Source organism: Miscanthus floridulus, chromosome 9, assembly GCF_019320115.1.
Source record: "Miscanthus floridulus cultivar M001 chromosome 9, ASM1932011v1, whole genome shotgun sequence".
NCBI classification, from domain to species: Eukaryota; Viridiplantae; Streptophyta; class Magnoliopsida; order Poales; family Poaceae; genus Miscanthus; species Miscanthus floridulus.
Window position 1 is genome coordinate 57,716,986 of NC_089588.1, and position 23,735 is coordinate 57,740,720.

At 45.9% G+C, this 23,735-nt stretch overlaps 1 protein-coding gene and 1 pseudogene across 1 annotated transcript; both read left to right on the plus strand.

Moving 5' to 3' along the window:
* Nucleotides 1–45: 45 nt before the first annotated feature.
* On the plus strand, nt 46–21,641 carry LOC136483741 (uncharacterized). Its single transcript, XM_066480898.1, has 20 exons — nt 46–161; nt 695–1,291; nt 1,688–1,711; nt 1,825–1,913; nt 2,992–3,046; nt 3,478–3,514; nt 3,592–3,950; nt 4,054–4,188; nt 4,297–4,448; nt 4,566–4,652; nt 16,721–16,835; nt 17,470–17,880; nt 18,182–18,205; nt 18,297–18,361; nt 18,833–18,887; nt 19,314–19,353; nt 19,451–19,986; nt 20,106–20,254; nt 20,459–20,530; nt 20,803–21,641. Exons 1-20 carry the CDS (start codon nt 48–50, stop codon nt 20,924–20,926), a joined length of 3,240 nt encoding a protein of 1,079 aa, XP_066336995.1. The 5' UTR covers nt 46–47; the 3' UTR covers nt 20,927–21,641.
* Nucleotides 8,387–10,365, plus strand: LOC136483862 (uncharacterized; annotated as a pseudogene).
* Nucleotides 21,642–23,735: the final 2,094 nt, after the last annotated feature.

The following is a 23,735-nucleotide window of genomic DNA, read 5'->3' on the forward strand; positions in this document are numbered from 1 at the left end:
GTGTGTATGACCTGATCGGGCCATATATATTTTCATGCAGTGGATATATGGCACCCGAATTCAACAGCAAGCGAATCACCAAGAAGTTTGACTTGTACAGTCTTGGCGTTTTGATCATAGAGATAATAACGGGAAAGAAGGGGTATCATGCTGTTCAAGAGGTAAGAACAAGGTTTTGAACGTCTGGCTTAATTTCCAAGCTAAGGGCAAGTCTTGGGTTAGAAATAGCGCTGTTATCTCTTTTATTGTACTTCTAGATACCAGGAACTACATTAATGTCGTTCTCCTTTTGTTCGCATAATGCTATCATCTTTGGGAGCACATCAAGTCGTGCAAAACATAAATTGGCTATAGATGTTGTCATAATGTTTTTCTTGGTCGCTAGTTTGCTTGTTCACAAGAAACAATATGAACATGGTATCCAAAGGCGTACACATATATAGCACTACTACAAAACTACAGGTCCTACATGTAAATATAAATATACTGTTATTTGCGGAAGTAGTGCAATTTACGCTAGATCAGTTAGATCATCTGACTAGAAGCAATGAGTGCACATTCTAATGAGGGAGTAGTTGTTTGGATTGGTGTGATTGGCATGTAACCATCGAGTTCCGGGTTTATATTTTAATTTTCTATATAATGATGGAGATGTTACTGATCGATATCATAATTTGTGATCGGAACTTCCTAGGTACTTGAAAGTTGGAATAATAGGTTGGACATATCTCAACGAAACTCAGAGTGGGAACAAATAAAAGTATGCACTGAGATTGCGATACAGTGCATTGACTCTGACCCAGCGAACAGACCAGATAGCATGAAGGATATCATGGATAGGCTGGCCGAAATGGAAAATGTGCATGTAATCCCAGCTGCAGGTGGACAAAGCAAGTTGCTTGACGTTCACCCGCCCGTGCTCTACTTCCCGTTCGAATCCAACAAGGTGATTCCGTGCTCACTGCACTTAACAAACAATACGAATCAACAAGTGGCATTTAGGCTTATGGACAGGAGCAATAAGTCTGGGCCGTGCTTTGTAAGATTGCCACTGTGTGGCCTTGTGCCACCCAGGTCCACTTACACTCTCGTTCTGACAACGGAAGAGAGAAATGAGCTAGAAAGGAGAAACATCTGTATGATCCTCAAGATCACAATACTGGGAGACGAACACATCGACAAATTCCAAAGCGACACATTTTTTGAGGATGTCAAAGAGATGGGAAATGAAGTGCAGGAGGTGAAATTGATAGGTGTTCATACTACCCGACAAGAGATAATGCCGTCGAAGGTTAGAGTTACAGCTTTTTGAAATAGGGAACAAATTATGCGGATTAGTGGATTAGGCCCTTCAAAACAACAAAATGTTTGTTTCTAATGTCTGAGTTCAGAAAGGAATTATCGTTATCCAAGGTGGATTTTGTACTTTTAAGTTTTCAAGGAAATATAATTGATCGTGACCTTCAAAGACTATTACTATTTAAGTATCAATATGAAGATTGTGGGTCTCACTAAAATTAAGGTGGAATGTTCTTTAGAACAAAGATAAACAAATGACATATGAGTCCTATTATCCATTAGCCTCCCCCTTTATATTCCTTTTCCCCGTTTTTCCTTTAATTTATATGTTTGTTTTGGTGTATGGTGGCTGTTCCGGATGGCAATTACATGCATGGTCATTATTTAGCAGCCAATGTCGCCCAAAATAAAGGTATGTATTTTTATTTTCCCTTGCAATTTATTTGTACCCGTATATTGTGCAGTAAAAATAGTAATTTCGTTTGAGATGGTTACCAAATGTTAACTGTGGCCTTATTTAATCAGATTTTAGATATTGGTAAATGGTACCACCAGAGTCTTGGACACAAATGTTACGACATGCATTCCTGGGACATAAACCATGCAAAGCAATGGTGAGCGAATTCTTTATAAAACAATTATAAAATTTAGATGACTTATTTTTACTCGATTTATTTGTTTTTGAATGAATATTCTTTAGGGAGCCGTACATAAAAAGGTTGGACTAGTACCTATATTATTATTTCCTTTTATTTATTTAATATTAAATGGTACTTCCTCCAGTCCTAAATACATATTTTAACCTATATTTTGCCTAAATCTGCGACAAGTAGTCCTAAATACATATTTTAGCCTATATTTTGCCTAAATCTGCGACAAGTAGTCCCGAATACATATTTTAGCCTATATTTTGCACAAATCTGCGACAAGTATTTCGTGCGCCAGAGGGATAGATCCGTATTTAACTGTTGTAAAACGATGGCCGGCGTTGTGCGTGTCTCGACGAGAATGCTAGCTACGGGCATGTGCCTTGCGTGCTAGGCTATAGCTTCCTCCAAAAATCAATCGACGAGGAGACGGAGTACGTAGACGGCATGCGTCACAGCTGGCAATTTGCGGCGGCGTACTTTGAGCTGACGGGGGTCGCGGCAGACCAGTGGCCTGGTATTCGCAGCCGCTTCGGCGGTAAGTCGCTTCGCTTTCGAGAGACCACATCTCAGCTACCCTTTGGGTTTCCCTGTCTCGTATCTCTGCGCGCACGGAGTAGCGGGAGAGCAGTTGCCTCCGGAACTAACCCTCGTCCGCCTACGAACATTGCATGGGGTGGGCGGCGTTTTGGGAAGCGATTCGCTGGGCAACTCGCGCTGGAGGGGCATGTGGATGACCAGAGGAGACGGCCCTCCAGCACGACAGCGAGGGACAGTGTGGTCTCCGAAGGACGAAGTCGAAGTGGAGCCCGGTGACACGGTGGACGGCGTGTAACATAGCGAGGGACTCACGAGCTTGCGCAGCGGATGAAGTGGAAAAAAAATAGAGAGAATGGCTATAATGCCATTCATTACATTAATAAATATAATAATTCTAAATAACTTTTTTATTATTTTTATGCGAGTGAGAATATGATGGAGGTATAATTTGCGTAAGAATGAACATATTATGTTAATTTCTCAACTTATTTTTTTTCCGTTTCAGGATAATAACAGGAGGATCACAAGGACATGTTGGAATTTGGAACTACCAGACACAGGCAAGTGACTATCTTTTGCTGCCCAAAAAGCAGTGTTTGCTGTGAGATACAACGTGCCATAGAGGGAACTAATATGTATTGACAATGGTATAAAGGAAATTTTATCACGACTGGAAATAGGACAAGATATAAGTACTACCTCTGTTTCTAACTATAGAAAGTTTTGTTAGTTTATTTTGAGCTACCAAAACATCTTATATTTAGAAACGGAGGGAGTATTTGTATAGACTAAAGTAACTCAGCTCTATTCAGGGCAAGATAATGATATTTAGTTGTACAGAGGAACCAGTTTTTTCCTTCTGAAATATAAGAGATCCTTCTCGATCGGAATTCGGATCTCGACATCTAATAGTTGAACCAGCAATAGTAGCTTTCTATGCGTGCATTCTTTGGTCTGCATTGACTAACAAAATGATTTGTTTATACGGCAGAGAAAAGTGGATTCGCTTAGACTCTCCATGTATGAAGGTATGATTCCTAGCTTTTCTGTTAATTCTTCCACCATGCAATGTGGCATGCCAATATAATGAATTGATTACATGCAGATGTTATATGCGTTAAATTTATTGCACGAAAGCAATGCTTTGTGGCTATGACAGAAATAGGTGTCATCCATGTCTACAACTATGAACCAAAAATACGGAAGATCACGAGTATGAGTGCCGGATATGTAGATGCGTACTCGCGGAGGATGAATAGGAAGGGTTTCTTGTCACTGGCCGTTCATCCAACCAAGCCGTATTTGCTGACAGTGTCTGGTATAGAAATTAAACTCTGGGACGGGGACAAGTGCTGGGAGTGCATACAAATATTTAGAGTGCTGGGATCTATGCGCGGCCCATATCCAGTCGCATTTAACCGAATGGACACCATTGCTATTGCTTCAGATGTGAACAAAGTGGAGGTCTCGGCTTATTTCTCCCTCTACACCGAAATAAATTTGCATGGTCAGGGCAAGTGTTGCGGACCTTTGATTTTGATCTCCTATATGTCTATGCTTGGTACAGATTCGGAGGCTTGATTCTCCCAAAAATGACTACACGATGTTGTCTGGGCATTCGGGCGAGGTGAACTGCCTACATTTCTTCACAGCCGGTGATCAGGAGTATTTAGTTACTGGCTCTGATGATAAGACTGCCAAGGTCCGTTGTCGTTCTCATCGAAAATATATATATTCATGTCGTACGTGTATTTTTAGACAAATCCAGTAGCACTGCTCATCTTGATTTACTTTGTTTTTGTCCAATCAGATATGGGACATGGAGAGGAAGATATGTGTATATACCCTTGAATCTTTGGGGTCTCCGGTCATTTCTGTTGTCGTATATCAGCCAAACCTTCAAATTCTCATGACTGGATCAAATGATGGCTTGATTTATTTGTGGAGCACCCCTAACTCCAGGTAATCAGTTGAATGTAAACACGAGTCATAAGTACGCCCACTACTCTTGCTGGTGTACTAGTATATGCATATACCCATGTGGATCTCCACTAACATATGATATTTTTATTCCCACAGGATATGCTCGCGCTCCCCAAGACTTCAAAGAATCGTTGACGTTCGATACGGTGGAGCTCTCCATGGTCTCGCATGTTCGATGGAAAGGTAATCATATTTTCATGTTTTTCTATCCTGCACACTTTGGAGAGGGTTTGCTTCCCTGCGTACTTAAATTTGTTCAAATATATGGACTATATCCATCCATTTCAGAGAATACAATGTTAGTCGTTGAATTCTTGCTTTTGGTAGTAGCAGAATTCTTACTCTCATCGAAAGAGGATGACACTAGGAGTTGGGGCAATTTTCTGGTTTGTTTCTCACACAAATGCCATGCCAACCTGAGGGGTTGGGATACATATTTATAGGCTACTAGCCAGCCAAGCATATGCTAAGATGCTAGATGCTAATATGTTGTCCTAAAACAGATGTCGTCCTAGATGCTAAGATGTTGTCCTAGTTAGTCAAGGATGCTGTCCTTAATGGGCAGCAAGACCACCATGTAGCCACAAGGACCATATGCTGCAGCCCCACAAAGACCAGCCAACACATAGACTTATCCCATCATTCTCCCCCTAAGTCTTGTGCGTCGTCTTGTGGGAAAGTTGAACCATCCCGGTCCTGGAGCAGAGCTCAAGGAACTTGATCCTCCCAAGAGGCTTGGTAAGCAGGTCCACAAGCTGGTCCTTGGTGTTGATGTAACTTGCCTTGATGCTTCCTTCCTCCAAACAGCCTCGGATGAAGTGTTACCTCACCCGGATGTGTTTACTCCGTTCATGGAAAATAGGGTTCTTTGCCAGGGCCAGAGCGGACTTGCTGTCCATCCTGAGCTCCACCGCTCTAGTGTCTCTGCCAAGGAGATCACCAAGCAGTCGAGCGAGCCAGAGCGCCTGAGTCGAAGCGGTGGAGGCCGCTATGTACTCGGCCTCGCAGCTGGACAGGGCCACCACCTGCTGCTTGACCGACTGCCAGCTAACGAGGCACTTGCCGAGGAGGAAGAGGATCCCGCTCGTGCTCTTGCTGGTGTCGATGTCACCGGTGTGGTCGCTATCGCTCTACCCGACGAAGTGTGCCGCCCTAGGGCACCTAGGGTAGTAGAGGCCGTGGTCGAGAGTCTCCGCAACGTAGCGGATAATCCTCTTCACAGCCTGCTGGTGCTCCATCGTCGGTCGCTGCATGAACCGACTAACGTAGTCGATGGAGAATGCCAAGTCCGGCTGTGTGTGGGTGAGGTAGCGAAGGCTCCCCACAAGACGCAGGTACTGCGTAGCGTCCACCTGCTCCGTCGTGCTGTCGCGGCTCAGCTTCAACCTCTCCTCCATCCGAGTGAGAGCTGGGTTGCAGTCGGTGAGCCCAGCTAGCTCAATGACGCGCTTGGCGTAGGCGGTCTGTCGAAGCGTGATCCCGGAGTCATCCTGGTGCACCTCGATTTCCAGGTAGAAGTAGAGAGGCCCCAGGTCACTCATCTGGAAGGTGGCCTTCATCTCTTCCTTGAATGCCGCCATCTCCGCATCCTTGGTGCCGGTGATCACCAAGTCGTCGACGTAGACACCCACCAGCAGAGCATTTCCTCCACTGCCCCGTCGGGAGATGGTCGCCTCGTGCGGGCTTTGCCCGAAGCCCATCCCCTTTAGCGTGGAATCCAACTTGGCATTCCACACCCTCGGTGCCTGCCGCAACCCATAGAGGGCCTTGCGTAGGCGGAGCACCTTGCCCTCCTTGCCGAGGATCGCAAATCCTGGCGGCTGGTGCACGTAGACCTCCTCCTTCAAGTTACCGTTAAGGAACGCTGACTTGACGTCTATGTGATGAACACGCCAGCCCTTCTGGGCAGCTAGCGCAAGGAGGAGTCACACAGACTCCATCCGTGCCACGGGAGCAAAGGCATCGTCGAAGTCGACCCCCTCCTGCTGCACGATACCTCGTGCCACCAAGCGAGCCTTGTGCTTGACGATGGCGCTGGCTTCATCCCTCTTCAGCTTGTACACCCACTTAAGGGTGATTGCGCTGTGGCCCCGAGGAAGTTCAGCAAGCTCCCAGGTGCGGTTCTTCTCAATCGCATCCATCTCCAACTGCATCGTAGCGTGCCATGCCGCGTGTCTCTCGGCCTCAGCAAATGACCGAGGCTCGCTGTCATCACACGCAAGGTGCAACTGCGCCTCCAGGTCATGAGGCACCAGTCCTAGCACCGGCTGGTCGTTGAGAAGGTTCTCCATCATACGGTACCGCAACGTCTCGCCGTAGTGGTACTCGTCGATGCACTCCTCGTCGTGAGAGAGCGGAGTAGCGAGCTCAACCAGGCTGTGCTCGACACGAGCTGGTGTTGGAGTAGACGTGCCCGGAGAGGTGCCTATCGGTGCTGGAGTGCGTGGCGGTGCTGGCTGCACCACAGCCGGCAAAGAACTCATTGCAACCGAGGTCCTGGCTGGAGAGCGTGGTGCTATCGAAGTAGCAGGCGCCGGGGTCGGTGGAGGCTCGGGGACTGGGGTAGACGCGCTCGTCGAAGAAGAGCTGCCTACTCCCCCAGCTCCCTCGAAGTGAACGTACTCGACAGTGAAGTCGTCGTACGTCGGAGCCGAGCCATCGTCCACCGCCTTGTCCCACGCCCATCCTCGCCCTTTGTTGAACACAACGTCGTGCGCCGTGCGCACACGCTGTGTCTTTGGGTCGAGGATGCGGTAGGCCTTCGAGCCCTCCGCATAGCCGACGAACACTCCTGGAGTGCTCCTGTCGTCGAGCTTGCTGATGTGGCCAAGCTCCTTGACGAACACGAGGCAGCCAAAGACCCGCAAGTGGGAGACCGCCGGCTTGCGCCCATGCCAAGCCTCATACGGCGTCCTACCGTCGAGCGCCTTGGTAGGCGAGCGGTTGAGGATGTAGATGGTCGACACCACCGCATCTCCCAAGAAGATAGCCGGCATCCCCCTCTTCTTGAGAAGGGCCCAAGCCATCCCCACAACCATTGGGTTGTGCCGCTCAACGACACCGTTCTGCTGCGAGCTGTACGGCACGGAGTAGCGGCGCTGAATGCCCTTATCAGTGCAGTATGACGTGAATTCAGCCGACGTGAATTCGCCGCCGTTGTCGGTGCGTAGCATGCGCAGCTTGCGGCCGCACTCCGCCTCCGCAGCAGCTTGCGCGCGCCTGATGGCATCTGCAACCTCTCCCTTGCTGCCGAGGACCATCACCCACATGTAGCGGGAGCGGTCGTCGATGAGCAGCAGGAAGTAGCGTCGTCCTCCCGGTGTGGCCGGTGTCACCGGGCCACACAAGTCCCCGTGCACAAGCTCGAGCCTCTCCTTGTCTCAAAAGCTCGCCCGCTGGGGAAAGGGGAGTCGCCTCTGCTTCGTCAACACGCAGACGTCGCAGAGTTGCTCCACATGGTCGAGGCACGGCAGGTCTTGCACCATCTCCGTGGCACTGAGCCGCTTCAGGGCCTCGAAGTGAAGGTGCCCGAAACGCTCGTGCCACTGCCACGCCTCATCATCCCGACGAGCAGCGAGACAGAGGGGTTGTGCCACCTGCACATTAAGGACATAGAGTCGATTTGCGCTTCTGGTTACCTTGGCAAGAAGGCGACGACGGCGATCCCAAATCCTCATGACTCAATCCTCAACCACCACGCGCGAACCGTTCTCATCCAGCTGTCCCAAGCTGATGATAGAGTTCCTCAACGCGGGGATGTAGTAGACTCTGGTGAGCAGCTTGTGCTCACCAGACACAGCGGTGAAGGTGATGGAATCGACGCCCTTGGTCTCCACGTCGGAGGCATCCCCAAACTTGACGAAGCCTCGGACACTGAAGTCAAGCTCAGTGAAGAACTCCCGTCGACCGGTCATGTGATGGGTGGCGCCGGTGTTGAGGCACCACCCGTTAGTCTTGTCATTGCCGGAGCCGTCGTCGAGGAGGGTGTGTGCTTTTGGCTCGTCAAGGTGGAGGAGAGCCGCTGCGGCCGGTGCCGCTGGAGGTAGCTCGATGCTTGCATGTGCCATGAATAGAGCCGGCTCCTCCTCCGCCTGTGCGACATGGGTCTGGCCGCGTCATGGCTGTCGATAGTCCTTGGCCCACTGGGCAAGCTGGCCGTAGTTGCGGCATGTGTCGTCTCGTGCCAGCTTGTGCTTGCCGACGGCGCCGCCCTGGGCGCCTCCGCGGGCATCACCCTCGGCACTTCCTCGTGCCCCGGCCTGGGCGTCTCTGCGCGGCTTGCCACGCTTGTGGCCGCCTATCGCGGAAGAAGGCTCCCCCTTCTTTTGGTTACCTTGGTAGGCAACCCACTGCTCCCGAGTGAGAAGGAGCTTCCCGCCAGTGGTGATGGGCCCCAAGAGAGACTGTGGCTCATCGCTGTCGACGACCTTGAGGCGACCTATTGCCTCCTCGATCGACATCGTGGAGAGATCTAGCAGAGACTCGATCGAGCGAGCCATCTGCTTGTACTTCTCGTGGACACAGTGGAAGAACTTTTCGACAGCTCTCTCCTCGCCGTAGGTGTCATCACCGAACTACACCATCTTCTGCAACAGAGTGTTGAGACGGAGAGCAAAGTCATCAACATCCTCACCTGGCTTGAAGGTCTGGTTCTCCCACTCCTTGCGAAGTGCCTGCAGTGTGGACTTGCGGGCGCGGTCGCTGCCGATGCGTGCCACAGCAATGGTGTCCTAAGCCTCCTTGGCAGTTCGCTTGTTGGTAAGCGAGAACTGCATCTCGGACGGGACAGCAGCGATGAGGGCATCCAGCGCCTGTCGATCCTGGTCGTAGTCGACGTCGCCGTACCGGACTGCCTCCCACATGTGCCGCACCTGGAGCTTTACCCTCATCACCGCAGCCCACCCGACGTAGTTGGTCTTAGTGAGGGTAGGCCACCCACCGCCAGGGCCGACGTCCCTGACAACAGCCTGGAGCCCGTGGTAACCACGGTACTGATCTGGGCAGAGAGAGCCATGCTGTCTATGAAGCCCGCGTTTTCCATCGACCCGTCCGCCACCGTTGCCGTGCGCGCCTCCTCTAGGAGCGCCACCGCCATGCGCGCCTCCTCCAGAAGCGCCGCCGGCGCGTCCGCGCCTGTCTGGGCTGCCGCCGCGCTCGTGGGCGTGCGCGGCTGCCCACTGCGCCGCCCACGCTCGCGCTGCCTCCCTCCTCAGCAGCTCGAGGTCCGCGTCGGCGCTGTCGTCAGCAGAAATGGAGCTGCTGATGCTGCCGCGCAGAACCTCGACCTCTGCTGCCGCCGCACGCGCTGCATCCGCCGCCGCTGCCGCCACACGCGCTGCATCCGCCGCCGCTGCCGCTTCCGTCTCCGCTCTGGCTGCTTCTAGCTCCGCCGCCGCCAGCTTCGACACCCTTGCCGCCGCTGCAGCGGTCTCTGTCGCCGCTCGCTCGCGTTCCTCTGCCGCGGCAAGTTCGGCCTCCTGCCGACGCCGCGTGCTCGAGGCGACCTAGCGTTGAGACTGTCCTGCGGACATGACGTGCTACCGGGGAGCTGCTGCGTGGGGAGAGGGCTGTTTCAGACGAGCTGCGCAGAGGGAGAGGAGTGAGCAGGAGCGGTCGGAGCTGCTGCTGCTCCCAGCTGGGGCTGTTGCGAGGCTGGGAAGGGAGATGAGCAGGAGATGCTCAGGCTACAAGATAGTACGGCTCTGATACCACCTGTTAGTTGTTGAATTCTTACTCTCGGTAGTAGCAGAATTCTTACTTTCATCGAGTTGGGGCAATTTTCTTATTTATTTCTCACACAAATGTTATGCCAACCTGAGGGGTTGGGGATACATATTTATAGGCTGCTGCTAACCAGGCATATGCCAAGATGCTAGATGTTAATATGCTGTCCTAAAATAGATGTTGTCCTAGATGCTAAGATGCTGCCCTAGCCAGTCAAGGATGCTGTCCTTGATGGACAGCAAGACCACCATGCAGCCACAAGGACCATATATTGCAGCCCCACAAAGACCAGCCAACACATAGACTTATCCCATCATACAAGGCATAAAAGAATTAATTTTACAAACACTGAAATCTGTTATAAAACAACAGAGATGTGTTTTGACCGCTATTCCTTAACCGTTTGTCGGAATGAGGTAAACAGTATTACCGTTGGAAAGACACTAGATTTACGCAACTTTTTTCTGTATAAAGTTTTTGCAAATTATTCGTGGTCTGAAAATAATTTTGAAAACACTAAATTCCGCCTTTGATCACAAACAGCGGACTGTATTTTGCATGTGAATTTTCAACCGCTTATCAGAATAATACAAATGATATACCCATAGAAAGCTATTGAGGAGGTGCAACGCCTACCACATCCACATGTTCCGGGCGGAACGCTGAGCAGCCGATTGCTAGATCCGATCACACGACTTTGGGAGATGGTGGTGGCTGGGTTTCTAAAACCTTAGAATAAGCTGTAACCTTTCAGTCATGTCGTATCCACCTTATATAGATGTCTTCTTGGGCACACTACACCTGTGTCCCGGTCGGACTCTAAACCAGGTTCTATTTGGATCGTATCCGAATAAGACTCTCTTCCAAATACCACCGGGGTCCAACCAGAGATGCCCACATTGACTCGCATCCTATACGAGTGAATTTTGTTCTCCTTAAGTGTGCAACCCTCTAGTACACCGCTTAACTTCCTGGGTACACTACTCTTGGTAAGAACCCGCTAGGACGAATCCCGATCTTTCGATAAGAGAAGGTGGATAACTCGATTTGGGGATGGAGATGACGTTCACGGCCCGACTACAGCCATCCAAGGATGTTGCATCTTAGCAACCGATACACCACCTTCAATGGCCGTCACGATCTTGTGGAGCACGATCAACCAAACCACTAGGGTAATTCCTGCAAGCAATCGAGGAACAAGTAGAACAAGCAACTCAATTGCAAATATAGAGATGAAAACCAATCTGAACTCACAAAGTTGGGGTTCTAAATCAAGTAGAACGGATGGTCTAGTCAACACACGCGTCTACAAGGAAGTAGCAATGGCTAAACTTTCAACAAAACAAAACCCAATCTGTTTGTGGCGGCTCTAATCCTTATTAATACCTAGGAGGACGACCAGGGGGTCCTGGTGTCGTGATCCAACCCTAAGACACGTCCTTATTGGACCCGACTTGATAGAAGACCCATCGGGACAAAATAAGGTGACGCAACACCTTTGACAGAAAAACCTCTCGGTAGTAATTTGATCATTGTGGACGCCTCAGGCAAGGTATAGACATGAGTCCGAATCCATATGAAAATAGACTTCATAAGGATTCCATGCAGTACTTGAATGCCCAAAACGGAGTCCGGATGAGGTCGTGGCGGCCGTCGCAAGTTGGTGTAGTGTTGCAGTCCGAATCTAGCCCCAAAACGTGTTGGATTTGATCTCTTTCTTTCCTTGTGCCAAAAGTGACGTGGTGTCCTGGTACTTGGCCCCAATCAACTTCTTTGGTCCTCTATGCCTTCCATGTGTTTTTAACACTCTTTTTGATCCATGTATGTATTTCTGAAAATGACAATGAACACACATCATGGTGCAGCATCAATTCATCAAATGTATCAAATACAATCATGGTAAAAGATTATTTCACCTGTGAATCAAAAGTTGCTAATGTGGTTGTATCCAGGCATGTGATTTCCTCATCAACTCTCTTCAATCAATAGTTGGTAGAGGCCCCTAACAAAACATGACAACACTCAGTGCCGTAAAAGTCAATTTGGGAAACCTTGGCAATATGTTATATGCTGTATTCCTTTTGCCTTACGATATACTCAATCTCAAGGTGAGTGCTTGTCACCCTTGTTGATAGCTCAACCTCTCTTCTCGATCCAGTGATACAATTTCACATGGCCACGCTTTTGGACATTGATCACTCGTGAGGGCCCACAGAATATCTAAGGCTGAGGGGAAAATCAAATCTAGGTTGATCACGCCTCACAGCTTGCTTCCCGACTAATTTGACATACCTTTGTAACTTACCTGCCGCGGGGTAGCATTTGATAGACCATAAATAAGTCTATTCACAGCTCGGAACATGCGAAGACCTCAGGTATAGGACATGGCATATACATTGTTGTGATTATTAAGACTAACCAAGACAAACATCTCGTTGCATGGTCTGTCCGTCTTGATAATCTTCATTCCCGAGTCCATACTATGGAGTCAGAATCACATGCCGGTTACTTGTGAAACATAGTCATCAATCGAATCATATACTAGTCTAAGGCTATGTGTCCCCATAACTTTCTCGACTAGGGACCATTAGAACAATCATTATACAATATATAGTCTCACAATGAAGTCACGTATTTGATGAAACATATGAGTGATGGTATTCAATGACAACATAAATATCTCATGAATACATAGTGAAATATCATCACCATATAGTTGAATCTAGGGCAAATTTCCTGCAGGAGAGTACTCCCTATTTTTCATGGAGATAGCAGAGGAGTTGATGCAGGTGATGGAGATGCGACCGGAGGCAATTCCTCCCGCGTTTCCGCCTCCAGTCTTCCTCCAACGACGGATTGTTTCTTCTCTGTTTCGTGTTTTTTTCTTGTATATCGCAACTCTCGTCGCGAGAATAATGCGGAAGGGGTCGTATATATAGGAATTTTTAGTCAATACAGAGTCCTCGGGCGACGGGCGGCGCAAATGAACGCTCGAGGGGACATGGGCCCCTCTCGGCACTAGTTAGGGGGGCAACTCGTGCCCGCGTCGCGGACCCCCCTGGTCCCATTGTGCGGACTCTTAGGTGCTTCCGGTTCTAGTCCTCTTCGTTTCAGATAATAACTTTCGCGAGATATATTCCTCGAAAAGTTTCGTGTCTAGAAGGTTCCTGAAAGTTAAAAAGTACACAAAAGTGTTTTTCAGCTTTCTAGAATCATATAAAAAATAAATGGGATTTATTAGAAAATCCCAATAATCATGTAAAAATATTAAAGTAAATATTAATAAGGGAAAATATTGAAGGAATTGATAAAATAAACTTTAAAATGCATAGATATGTTTTGGATGTATCAACTGACCGGAGCCCTCGTCTGTTGTGGCCTCCGATCAATGAACAATCATTATCAACTAACTTTCTGTCGACAGAATATCGTCGGCAGTCCTCCGAGGGGTATCCCACGAAGGTAGATTGATCGGTGGAGGTGCGCATAATCAGGAACCGGATGGTGACACAGGGTGTAGAGACAGCGATTTAGATAGGTTCAGGCCATCTGATCGACGTAATACCTTACGTCCTGTGTCTTTGGTGTATTGTATTGAGATGTATGTATCGATCTGTCCACTAGGGGACCCCTGTCTCTCCTTATATACCCTGGAGGGGTAGGGTTACAAGGAAAGTATCCTATTTGGTACTACACAATAGCTTGCGGTGCACGCCTTGATCTTGTGGGCTGGGCCACCTCTGATGGTGCGGCCCATGTCTTGTCTTGTGGATACCGGTGGCCATACTCCCACAGCTAGTCCCCGAGCCTGACAGTAGGTGACGTAGTCACGTGGTGCCAGGGTCAGAAAGTAGAAGACCAGCCGAGCAGGCAGCCAGTCCCCGGGCGTAGCCCCGAAGTGAGAAAAGCGTACATTCACCGCAAGGTAAAGTGTGCCCACGTAGTCCCCGAGCCTACTGAAAGATGAAGAATGAATCTTGTAGCAGGGTCAAAGAAAAAGAAGTTTGAAAGCTTTGCCGACGTCATCCGACATGCACGTATCAAGACCTCAGACGTGCTGTCCAAGATCAGCACCCTGATCCGAACAGCATGGAGCAGCTTGATAGCATATCGATGAGATGTAGCAAGATCTGACCACCAAGGGCGATGTTCGAGCACCAAGGAGTCCCTGACGTAGCTGGCGATGTCCGAGCACCGATGAGTCCCCGGCGTAGCTGGCGATGTCCAAGCACCGAAGAGCGAGGAGTCCTCGGCGTCGCTGGCGATATCCGAGCACCGAAGAGTGAGGAGTCTCCGGTGTCGTTGGCGATGTCTGAGCATCGAGGTGTCCCCGACGTCGCTGGCGATGTCCGAGCACCGAAGAGCGAGGAGTCCCTGGCGTCGCTGGCGATGTCCGAGCACCGAAGAGCGAGGAGTCTCCGGTGTCGCTGGGGATGTCCGAGCACTGAAGAGCGAGGAGTCCCCGGCGTCGCTGGCGATGTCCGAGCACTGAGGAGCGAGGAGTCCCCAGCGTCACTGGCGATGTCCGAGTACCAAAGTGTCCCCGGCGTCGCTGGCGATGTCCGTAAGGTGAAGTGTGCCCACTTCGTCTTCGAGCACGAAGAATCCAAGCGCCGAGGAGTCCCCGGCGTAGCTGGCGATGTCGGAGCACAAGCGACGAACAGTCCAGTCGACTAGTTGGCGGCGAAGTGAGCATTAAGTAGAAGCGACCGACGAACAGTCCGATCAACTGGTCGGCAACGAAGTCGATGAACCTAGCGGTCCGACCAGTTGATCGGTGGAGAAGTCCGAGCACCAGGTGGTCCGATCACCTGGACGATGATCATGCAATACAAATATGTAGAACGGGTAGTACATGATGTAAAAATATATGAACTTCGGAGAAAAATCAGCAATGGAGATGAAATAGCGTATGTAGCTCGACGATCAGTTGGCGTGAAGATGTATTTATATTTAATATAAACTGCCCGACCAGTTAGTGTGTAACTGAGTCTTCAGCCCTAGCTAGCCCGTTGACCATAACGCGGAGCGCGGAGCCCGTGTGCGTGTAGGAAGAACAAAGCGTCGCTAAGGAGCCACTGCCGATCACCCATAACGCAGAGGGTAGACGCTCGTGCACGTGTAGAGAGGAGCCAGAGACAGGGCCGTCTCTGGGACATCCGAGCGTCAACATGACTGTTCGGGGGTTCAGAAAATCGTTTAGAGAGCAAACATGGAGAAAACAGCTCGGAGAAACATTATGGCGATATACGGAGATTGGAGAATATTTAGAAGAATATTAAAGCGTGACTTAGCTTTAGACAGAATGTCTGGTCGACGGTGTATGGCGTTGTCTGGTCGGCGTTGACGGCGAGCATTCGACGGGCAGTGAGTTTTCGATCTGGGCTGTTGGTCTTCGCACGACGACTTGAGTTCGGTAGTGAACTTCGGAGAAAAATCAGCAATGGAGATGAAATAGCGTATGTAGCTCGATGATCAGTTGGCGTGAAGATGTATTTATATTTAATATAAACCGCCCGACCAGTTAGTGTGTAACTGAGTCTTCAGCCCTAGCTAGCCCGTTGACCATAACGTGGAGCGCGGAGCCCGTGTGCGTGTAGGAAGAACAAAGCGTCGCTAAGGAGCCGCTGCCGATCACCCATAACGCAGAGGGTAGACGCTCGTGCACGTGTAGGGAGGAGCCAGAGACAGGGCCGTCTCTGGGACATCCGAGCGTCAACATGACTGTTCGGGGGTTCAGAAAATCGTTTAGAGAGCAAACATGGAGAAAACAGCTCGGAGAAACATTATGGCGATATACGAAGATTGGAGAATATTTAGAAGAATATTAAAGCGTGACTTAGCTTTAGACAGAATGTCTGGTAGACGGTGTATGGCGTTGTCTGGCCGGCGTTGACGGCGAGCATTCGGCGGGCGGTGAGTTTTCGATCTGGGCTGTTGGTCTTCGCACGACGACTTGAGTTCGGTAGCAAATCTCCATGTAGACGTCGCAGGCAAGATGAAAGTTTATCTCGCCAGGACGTAAGTCTTGAGATCCCACCTGGGTCGCCATGGATCAGCATGCACAGCCCCTACCTGGCGTGCCAACTGTTGACATCGGCAGTCCTTCGAGGGGTATCCTACGAAGATAGATCGATCGGTGGAGGTGCGCGTAATTAGGAACCGGATGGTGACACAAGGCGTAGAGACAGCGATTTAGACAGGTTCGGACTGTCTGATCGACGTAATACCATACGTCCTGTGACTTTGGTGTATTGTATTGAGATGTATGTATCGATCTGTCCACTAGGGGACCCCTGCCTCTCCTTATATACTCTGGAAGGGTATGGTTACCAGAAAAGTATCCTATTTGGTACTATACAATAGCTTGCGGTGCACGCCGAGCAGCGCCGTGCACGCCTTAATCTTGTGGGCTAGGCCACCTCTGATGGTGCGGCCCATGTCTTGTCTTGTGGATACCGGGGGTCATACCCCCACACTTTCCATGCCATGCTAAACTTATGAAGTTTATTGTTTTTATCCCTTAGGGTTGTGATTGAGAAAAAAGAGGCGGTAGCAATTTTGGATGTTGAGAATAAGAACTATCAGGAGGAACCAACGGAATATACCGAGGCACTGTTAACAGGAGAGATAACTTCTAAGGTGAGGGCTCATTGAATGAACTTATAAATGTTTGAAAGTATACGGTGCACTAAAGTATTACAAGAACCTGTCCTTACAGGAAAAAAATTCAGAACATCGGAGCTTAATTATTTGACCGTCTATATGTTGCTTAAATAAAACTAGTAACATCCCCATGTATTAATTTTCTCTTGGTTATCTATCCAATGCAGTAGTATAAAATAGTACTCTATGTTTTAGGTTTTTTTTTAAAAATGTATGCATCTAGACGCGTTTAGGCTCACATATTTCGGTCCATATATGGTCCGTATTAAAATATCTAAAACATCACATAATAATTCTGGCCCGAATTATTATATGATGTTTTAGATATTTTATAACCATGCATGGAAAAATTCAGTTACTCCCTCCGGCCCGAATATTGAACTAAAACCATGACAAATAATTCTGGCCAGAGGGAGTAGAAGAAGATTGGGAAGGATCCCGATTTACTTCAAGTTTAGATTAAGTGGGTGGAGATTGTTAGGGAAATACTATGTTTGCATGCTATATTTCCCCTTTTGACTTGATCGTATTTGTAGCCGCAACTTATTTTCTTAGTGTGGATAAGTAATCACCTGTTCTGCATCAATCAAATGCTTTACCTATTTAGCAGGTAATGGTAGGCTCCATTGAGCTACTTGACGTTCACCCGCTTGAGCTCCTCTTCCACCGTAAACCGCACAACGTACGCTCACTGCACCTAACAAACAAGACAGATGAGCATGTGGTATTCAGAGTTGCAAAAGTAGTAGATGACCAACATTCCGACTCGTGGGATTACCTGCCACTGTATGGCACTGTGCATCGCAGATCCACTTGCCGTTTGATTGTGATAACGGATCAGGACAACGAAATAGATACAGAAATGGATATTGTCGTGCAGAGCAGCATATTAGGGGATAAAAACATGGTGCTACTCGCAAGACCTACCGAGTGCCATGAGTTCTTCGACCAAGCCAAAGAGCTGGGACACGCGGTGCATGAGGTGCCACTGAAATTTGTCTATACTCCAACTGTGTTTGAGGTGAGTTGGTCCGACGTGAACCCTAGATTATGAAGTCTAAACTAAGTACTCGATTTTCTAAAATGTTATACATGCCATATATGATTATCGAAAGTTCATGTTTTACTTGGACGACGGTTTTAAAGGTTAGAGTTTGAGTCAGACAAATCACTAAGAAGAGTTGACCTTTCTGGAGTATATATATTAAATGCTGCCGGCATCGCCCGTAAATATGTATGTTGTACACTGATCGTGTCCTTTCATGCATATGTACATTAATTTGCTCTGGGTCTGCTGGTGGTACTAAATATGATGTACGTAGCCGGTAATCGCACCAGCAATGACGGTACGTACGTATGGATTATTTTTTTCTCATGATTTTCGAACTTCAGCTATTTTTCTAGTATCGACCAAACCTTTATTTTTATCTGGATCAGATCACATCCTGGATGAATCGTGATGGCAGGCTGCATTGTCTGGATGCACATCCAACTGAGCCCTGGTGTGTATATCATGATATGAGCATTAGAGTTTTACTTTTTTGTTCTCTTCGAGATATATCGTTTTAATTACCGTTAATTAGTCTGTTGGACGACATTAACTTGCCATCACAATGGGAAGTATCATACACTAGTATCATGCATATGATACTAGTTTATGATACCACCCCTATAATGCATAGTATCATCAGGTGGTATAATAGTTTCATCATATTTAATATTTTCTAGAATCTCAATGCAAATTTGTGTACATGATGTATTTGCCATTAAATTTTCTAGTTTTACGTGATATGATACGGTATCATATTATGATACCACTCTCATCTCTCTCCTTATTAATCGTTGTGCCGCCACATCAGATTTTTGCCAACATGGCAAGCATGATACTGCTTATGATACTCCCATTGTGGCTAGTCTAACAGTTCTCACCGCAGTTATAACTCTTCCTAATAACTAATAATTGTCACGTACAGGATTATAACAGGACATCTCAATGGAGACGCTTGCATGTGGAATTGTGACACACAGGCAAGTCAATGATTTCTCTTCGTATGTCCTCCCTCTATACCAAATTATAAGTCGCTCTAGCACACTGTTTTAGTAGACTAAAACATCTTATAATTTGGTACAGAGGAAGTAGATTTTAAGATTTTGTAGCATGTACACATACTCCTGGTACGTACCATAGTCGTAGCTTGTATATTTGAACTTATATATTAAGTTTATCTACTGCCACCATTTGTTCAACGAAAGACCAATTATATATTTGTTGCTAATGGAAACACTGTAGTCATATCCTTTATTTTCTCGTTGCTTTTTTTTGACCATATACTACTAATAAACACAAAGGGATATCAGAACTAAGCTCCGCAGTTCTGTATGTCAAGTGAAAATGTCGCCCATTTGGTTTGCGTATATGTTGAACTAAAAAATAATAATCTTTCTTACACGCAGGAACTGGTGCAAACATTCTTTAAAATATCAGAAGAAACAGGCATTAATTCTTTCTGACTCCTCTCGTGACTAAGCTTTAATTCCTCGTGAGTACACTGCCAAGCTAACCATTGAACTGACCAAGTCCCTCACTGCAGTTATGAGCGTGAAATTTGATGCAAGAAAACATTGGATTGTGGCTCAGACACGCGATGGTTTAATCCATTTGTACCACTGTGTCTGTGTAACACAAATAAAGAAGATCGTGAGTTTCGGAGATCTTGATTCGAAACCTATACAATACTCAATAGCCATTAATCCAATCAAGCCATATGTGTTGTCATCGTCAAAGTCGGTAATGGAACTTTGGGACGGTGACAAGGGATGGGAATGCACACAAACATTTGGGTCCAAGAGCAAGTGCAAATCATTTGACCCAGATGAACCTCCCAAGAGCAAGTGTCAAGCATTTAACCCAGAGGACCCCAACAGCTTTGCGAATCTGTCTGTTAATGAGATAGTAGAGCCGGGTTCCTTACGTGATCCTATGCTTGATGTTCAGGTTTGGAGCCTTGATTCCTCCGAGCCTAACTATCATTTGTCTGGGCATTTCGAGACTGTGAACTGCCTTGCCTATTTCACGCGTGCTGATCGGCAGTATTTGATCACCGGCTCTGATGATTGTACTGCCAAGGTATATGTATATGTGTTATTGCGGTTGAACACCACACTAGTTAATAAAGTACGTGTACACACACATATAACACAAACACTAATGCTAAAGTTCTATATGGTCTGTTTCTGTAAAATCAGATATGGGACTTGCAGAAAAAGGCGTGCATTCATACTCTGGAAGGTTTTATGTCTCCAGTTTGTCATGTCATTTCCATTCCTGGTCGTCCATATCTAGTTACATGTTCAAAACATGGCACCATTCATGTGTGGAGCTCCATCGATTTCAGGTAATCACCAGGAGTGTGACTACTTTAGAATATCTTTTTTCAAACTTGAACCCCGCCCATGTCATTGCGTATGGACGACAACTAATTAATGTTGTCATTCATTGTTGTACTATGGAACTAGTATAAACCTTGGTGCCTTGTTTACATATAAATATTTAACTCTACTTTTGGGAAATTTGCAAGTGATTACTAAATATTGCGCAGGCTCAAGACAACTGTTGACTTCAGCAGTGGTGAGTATGTTCGCGCTCTCGCATGTTTGATGGGTTCAAGAAGGTACTTGTCTGTGTTCTTTTTATTTCATCTTTTGACTGCCTAAGATCATTAATGGCTTTGCTGCATGTCCCGTACTATCGGTGAGGAGCCATTTGCAGTATACGAGAATTTAGGCTAGTTATGAATAATCAAACCCTTTGTTGAAACACGCCTATGATTTGTTCTGGACCGCCAGCTCCATTTTCTGTATCTCCATGTTGCACTCTTTAAGCATTATTACTATATTCTCATTTCCAATGATGCCAAACTTGTAGAGTATCTTTGTCTGGCAGGATTGCGATTGGGCGAGGATTTTCAATATCAATCATGGATATCGACTATGAAGAAGAAGCTGTTGCTAGCGAAGGAAACAACGAGGATTCCATATGTGTAATGGGTCAATCAAGTAATCCATAACTAATCTTCATGCCGACAAGGACAACCAATGAATTCATGGATTCACATTTATACAGATGTCTGGTCTATGTTAATGCTCGAACATAGAACTATGGCATGTGCTATATTTTCACTTCTCTGATTCCATCTATTTGATTCCACGGAGGAGTATTGACCGTCTTGAGTGTAGTGGCCAGCGAGTTGTGCAACGACGGTTCACAGTGTGTTTAATAACTTACTAAATAGGGCGATTTCTCTAGAAGAATAATTGATTTTCCACTCCCATTTGGTTTCCTTGATAATATTCTGTCAGTATATATACTATGCATACAACACTTGTTCATTTTTTAACGAACCTGTACAGTGCAATTAAAGTTCTTGCTATTAGAACTAGGAGTAGTGGCACTTGGAGATAGCTGCTCATCTTTGATTTTTTTTTCGAAAAGGGGAAAGCCCTGTCTCTATATTGACCAATGCATATAGCCATATCTCATCTTGAAAATATGTACGTAATTGTTTCCAAGCTATTCCTCATTGTCACCAATTGCCCTCATCTTTTCGACCATAACGGGATGGTCTGAATTAAAGTTACGTGTAAAGTTACGTGCGCGTATCATCGCACCAATCTGGAGGTGGAAGGACGTGGGGAAGAAAAAAATATGATAGGGTTTCTGATGTAAATATAGAAGAGAGAAATAAAGTATAAAGGTGGTTTGTGTGATTTAGAAATAGTTTATGATTCCTGATATAAAATTACCTTTTATCTTTTAGGTGCGAGATTTTTGAAACTGTTGGAGTTTTTGCTTTTTAACATCTCCCAATATATTTTACGAAGGTTGGAAAACCTATTTTTGGGAGTATTTTTTAGACACTGTTAGAGATGCTCTAAGGGTCCTGTTAGGATCCTATGGTCTAAAGTTTAGTTTGTTAAAGTTGTTAAGCTGTAGATCACTTTAGCTCACTTGTGTTGCCTAATGAACAAATGTATTTTTTATGAGGTTAGGGCCACACTTTAGACCATTTGTTTGAAGCCTCAAAAGTTACCGTGGTCAAAAGCTTAGTGGCTAAACTTTATATCATAAGATCCAAGCAGGACCTAAGTGACGTGATTGCCAATGTAACACTTGAACTAGAGATTTATGGGAAACATGTTATTTCAAATAAACATAAACTATATATTGTGAAATCTTTAATTGCTGATTCCCTAGTAATATCATTCATTTTTTCATATTTTATAAACTTATAGTGATTCATTAATGACTTTGCTAGTAATTTCTTTACGGTCTGAATCAATATTATTATTCACTAGCCCATCAACCCGTGCTCTCGCACGGGCTAGAATTTTAGGAGATATGAGTATTATATACCATTTAATAATCCCTTCTAAATTATAAGAGATTTTGACTTTTCTATATATATTGTTTTTACTATGTACTCCCTCCAGGTTTCTAAAGGAAGTCGTTTTGGACAGCGATACGGTCTCCAAAGCATAACATTGACTTCTTATTTTTATCAAAATATTTATTGAAAAGTGATATATGTATATTTTTATGAAAATATTTTTAAGACAAATCTATTCATATGATTTTCACATTTCCAAACTCAACAGCTTAAAAGTTATTAATGATTTATATTCCCAATGTTGGACTCAAACCTTGTCCAAAATGATTTCTTTTAGTAACATGGAGGGAGTATCTAGATAGTACATCCAAGTGTATAGCATAAGCTATGTATTTAGAAAAATCAAAACATTTTATAGTTTGGAATGGAGAAAGTATATTTGACTAATAAATAACTACATATAGTAAATCGTATGTTTTCTCTTTGTTTATTTTCTAATAGGATAGACATAATAGATACTTTGTAGCTATATCTAGTCATCATAAACTTATTAATTACTATTTTTTCAAGGAACTACTCTCTATTTTATTTATTCATATTCATTTTTTTCTTTCCATGGCACCTCTGTATATATTTTCAATACGCAAATACTTTAAAACCTTACTATTAATCATGGTGGCTCTTATATTGCATCATGTATCTTATGAAGTCATGAATTTAGATTTAGATTTTTTAAAATTTTATTCTTATCGAGTGCTATAGATTTTTTTTCTCCATAGGTTAAGTTGAAACTCATGTTCTTATTGTATTTTTCATTAACTCTCCTTTTTGCACTTTTTAGAATAAGGATTTTAGGTCATAGAGTACGTTCTCAAGTGCTATAATAGCAAAAGCCATTATTCGAAACATGCACCGTATCACTTAAGGTAAGTCATAGAGCTTGATGTGAGATCTCGAATAGGGGTAGCGTGCTAACATCAAGAGAATTTTAATACTTACCTTATAATGATTGACTTTTTACTCTAAAATATTCTTAAAGGGCCAGAAAAATGTAGCCACCAATGGGCTTCCACACTTCTCAAGATGATTGAATTTCCCTATCAATAAATTATATTTGCAATTATGGTTATACTATCAATATAGGCATGTCAAACATTTTAGCTAAAATACATCAATATATCTAAAGTAGAAATCTATATAAATTATATGTTATGGTTACTAATATGGTTTTAAATAATTTGTTTGTATGATTAGTATATGAGTTCTTAAGAAAATATCTTTTATACGATGAAACATAACATATGTATTTTATTGCTCATGCATGTTGGCACGACTGTTGTAACATGGATAGGGTTACACCCCGCTTTAACCTCGGCTGACTAACATGGATAAGTCGTGTATGTGGCGATGTGCAGGAATCCCATGAGGAGCCTTCGCCCGGGATTAGCGGCCAAGTGGAGGCCCCAGTGACGACAGCGATGACCCTAGG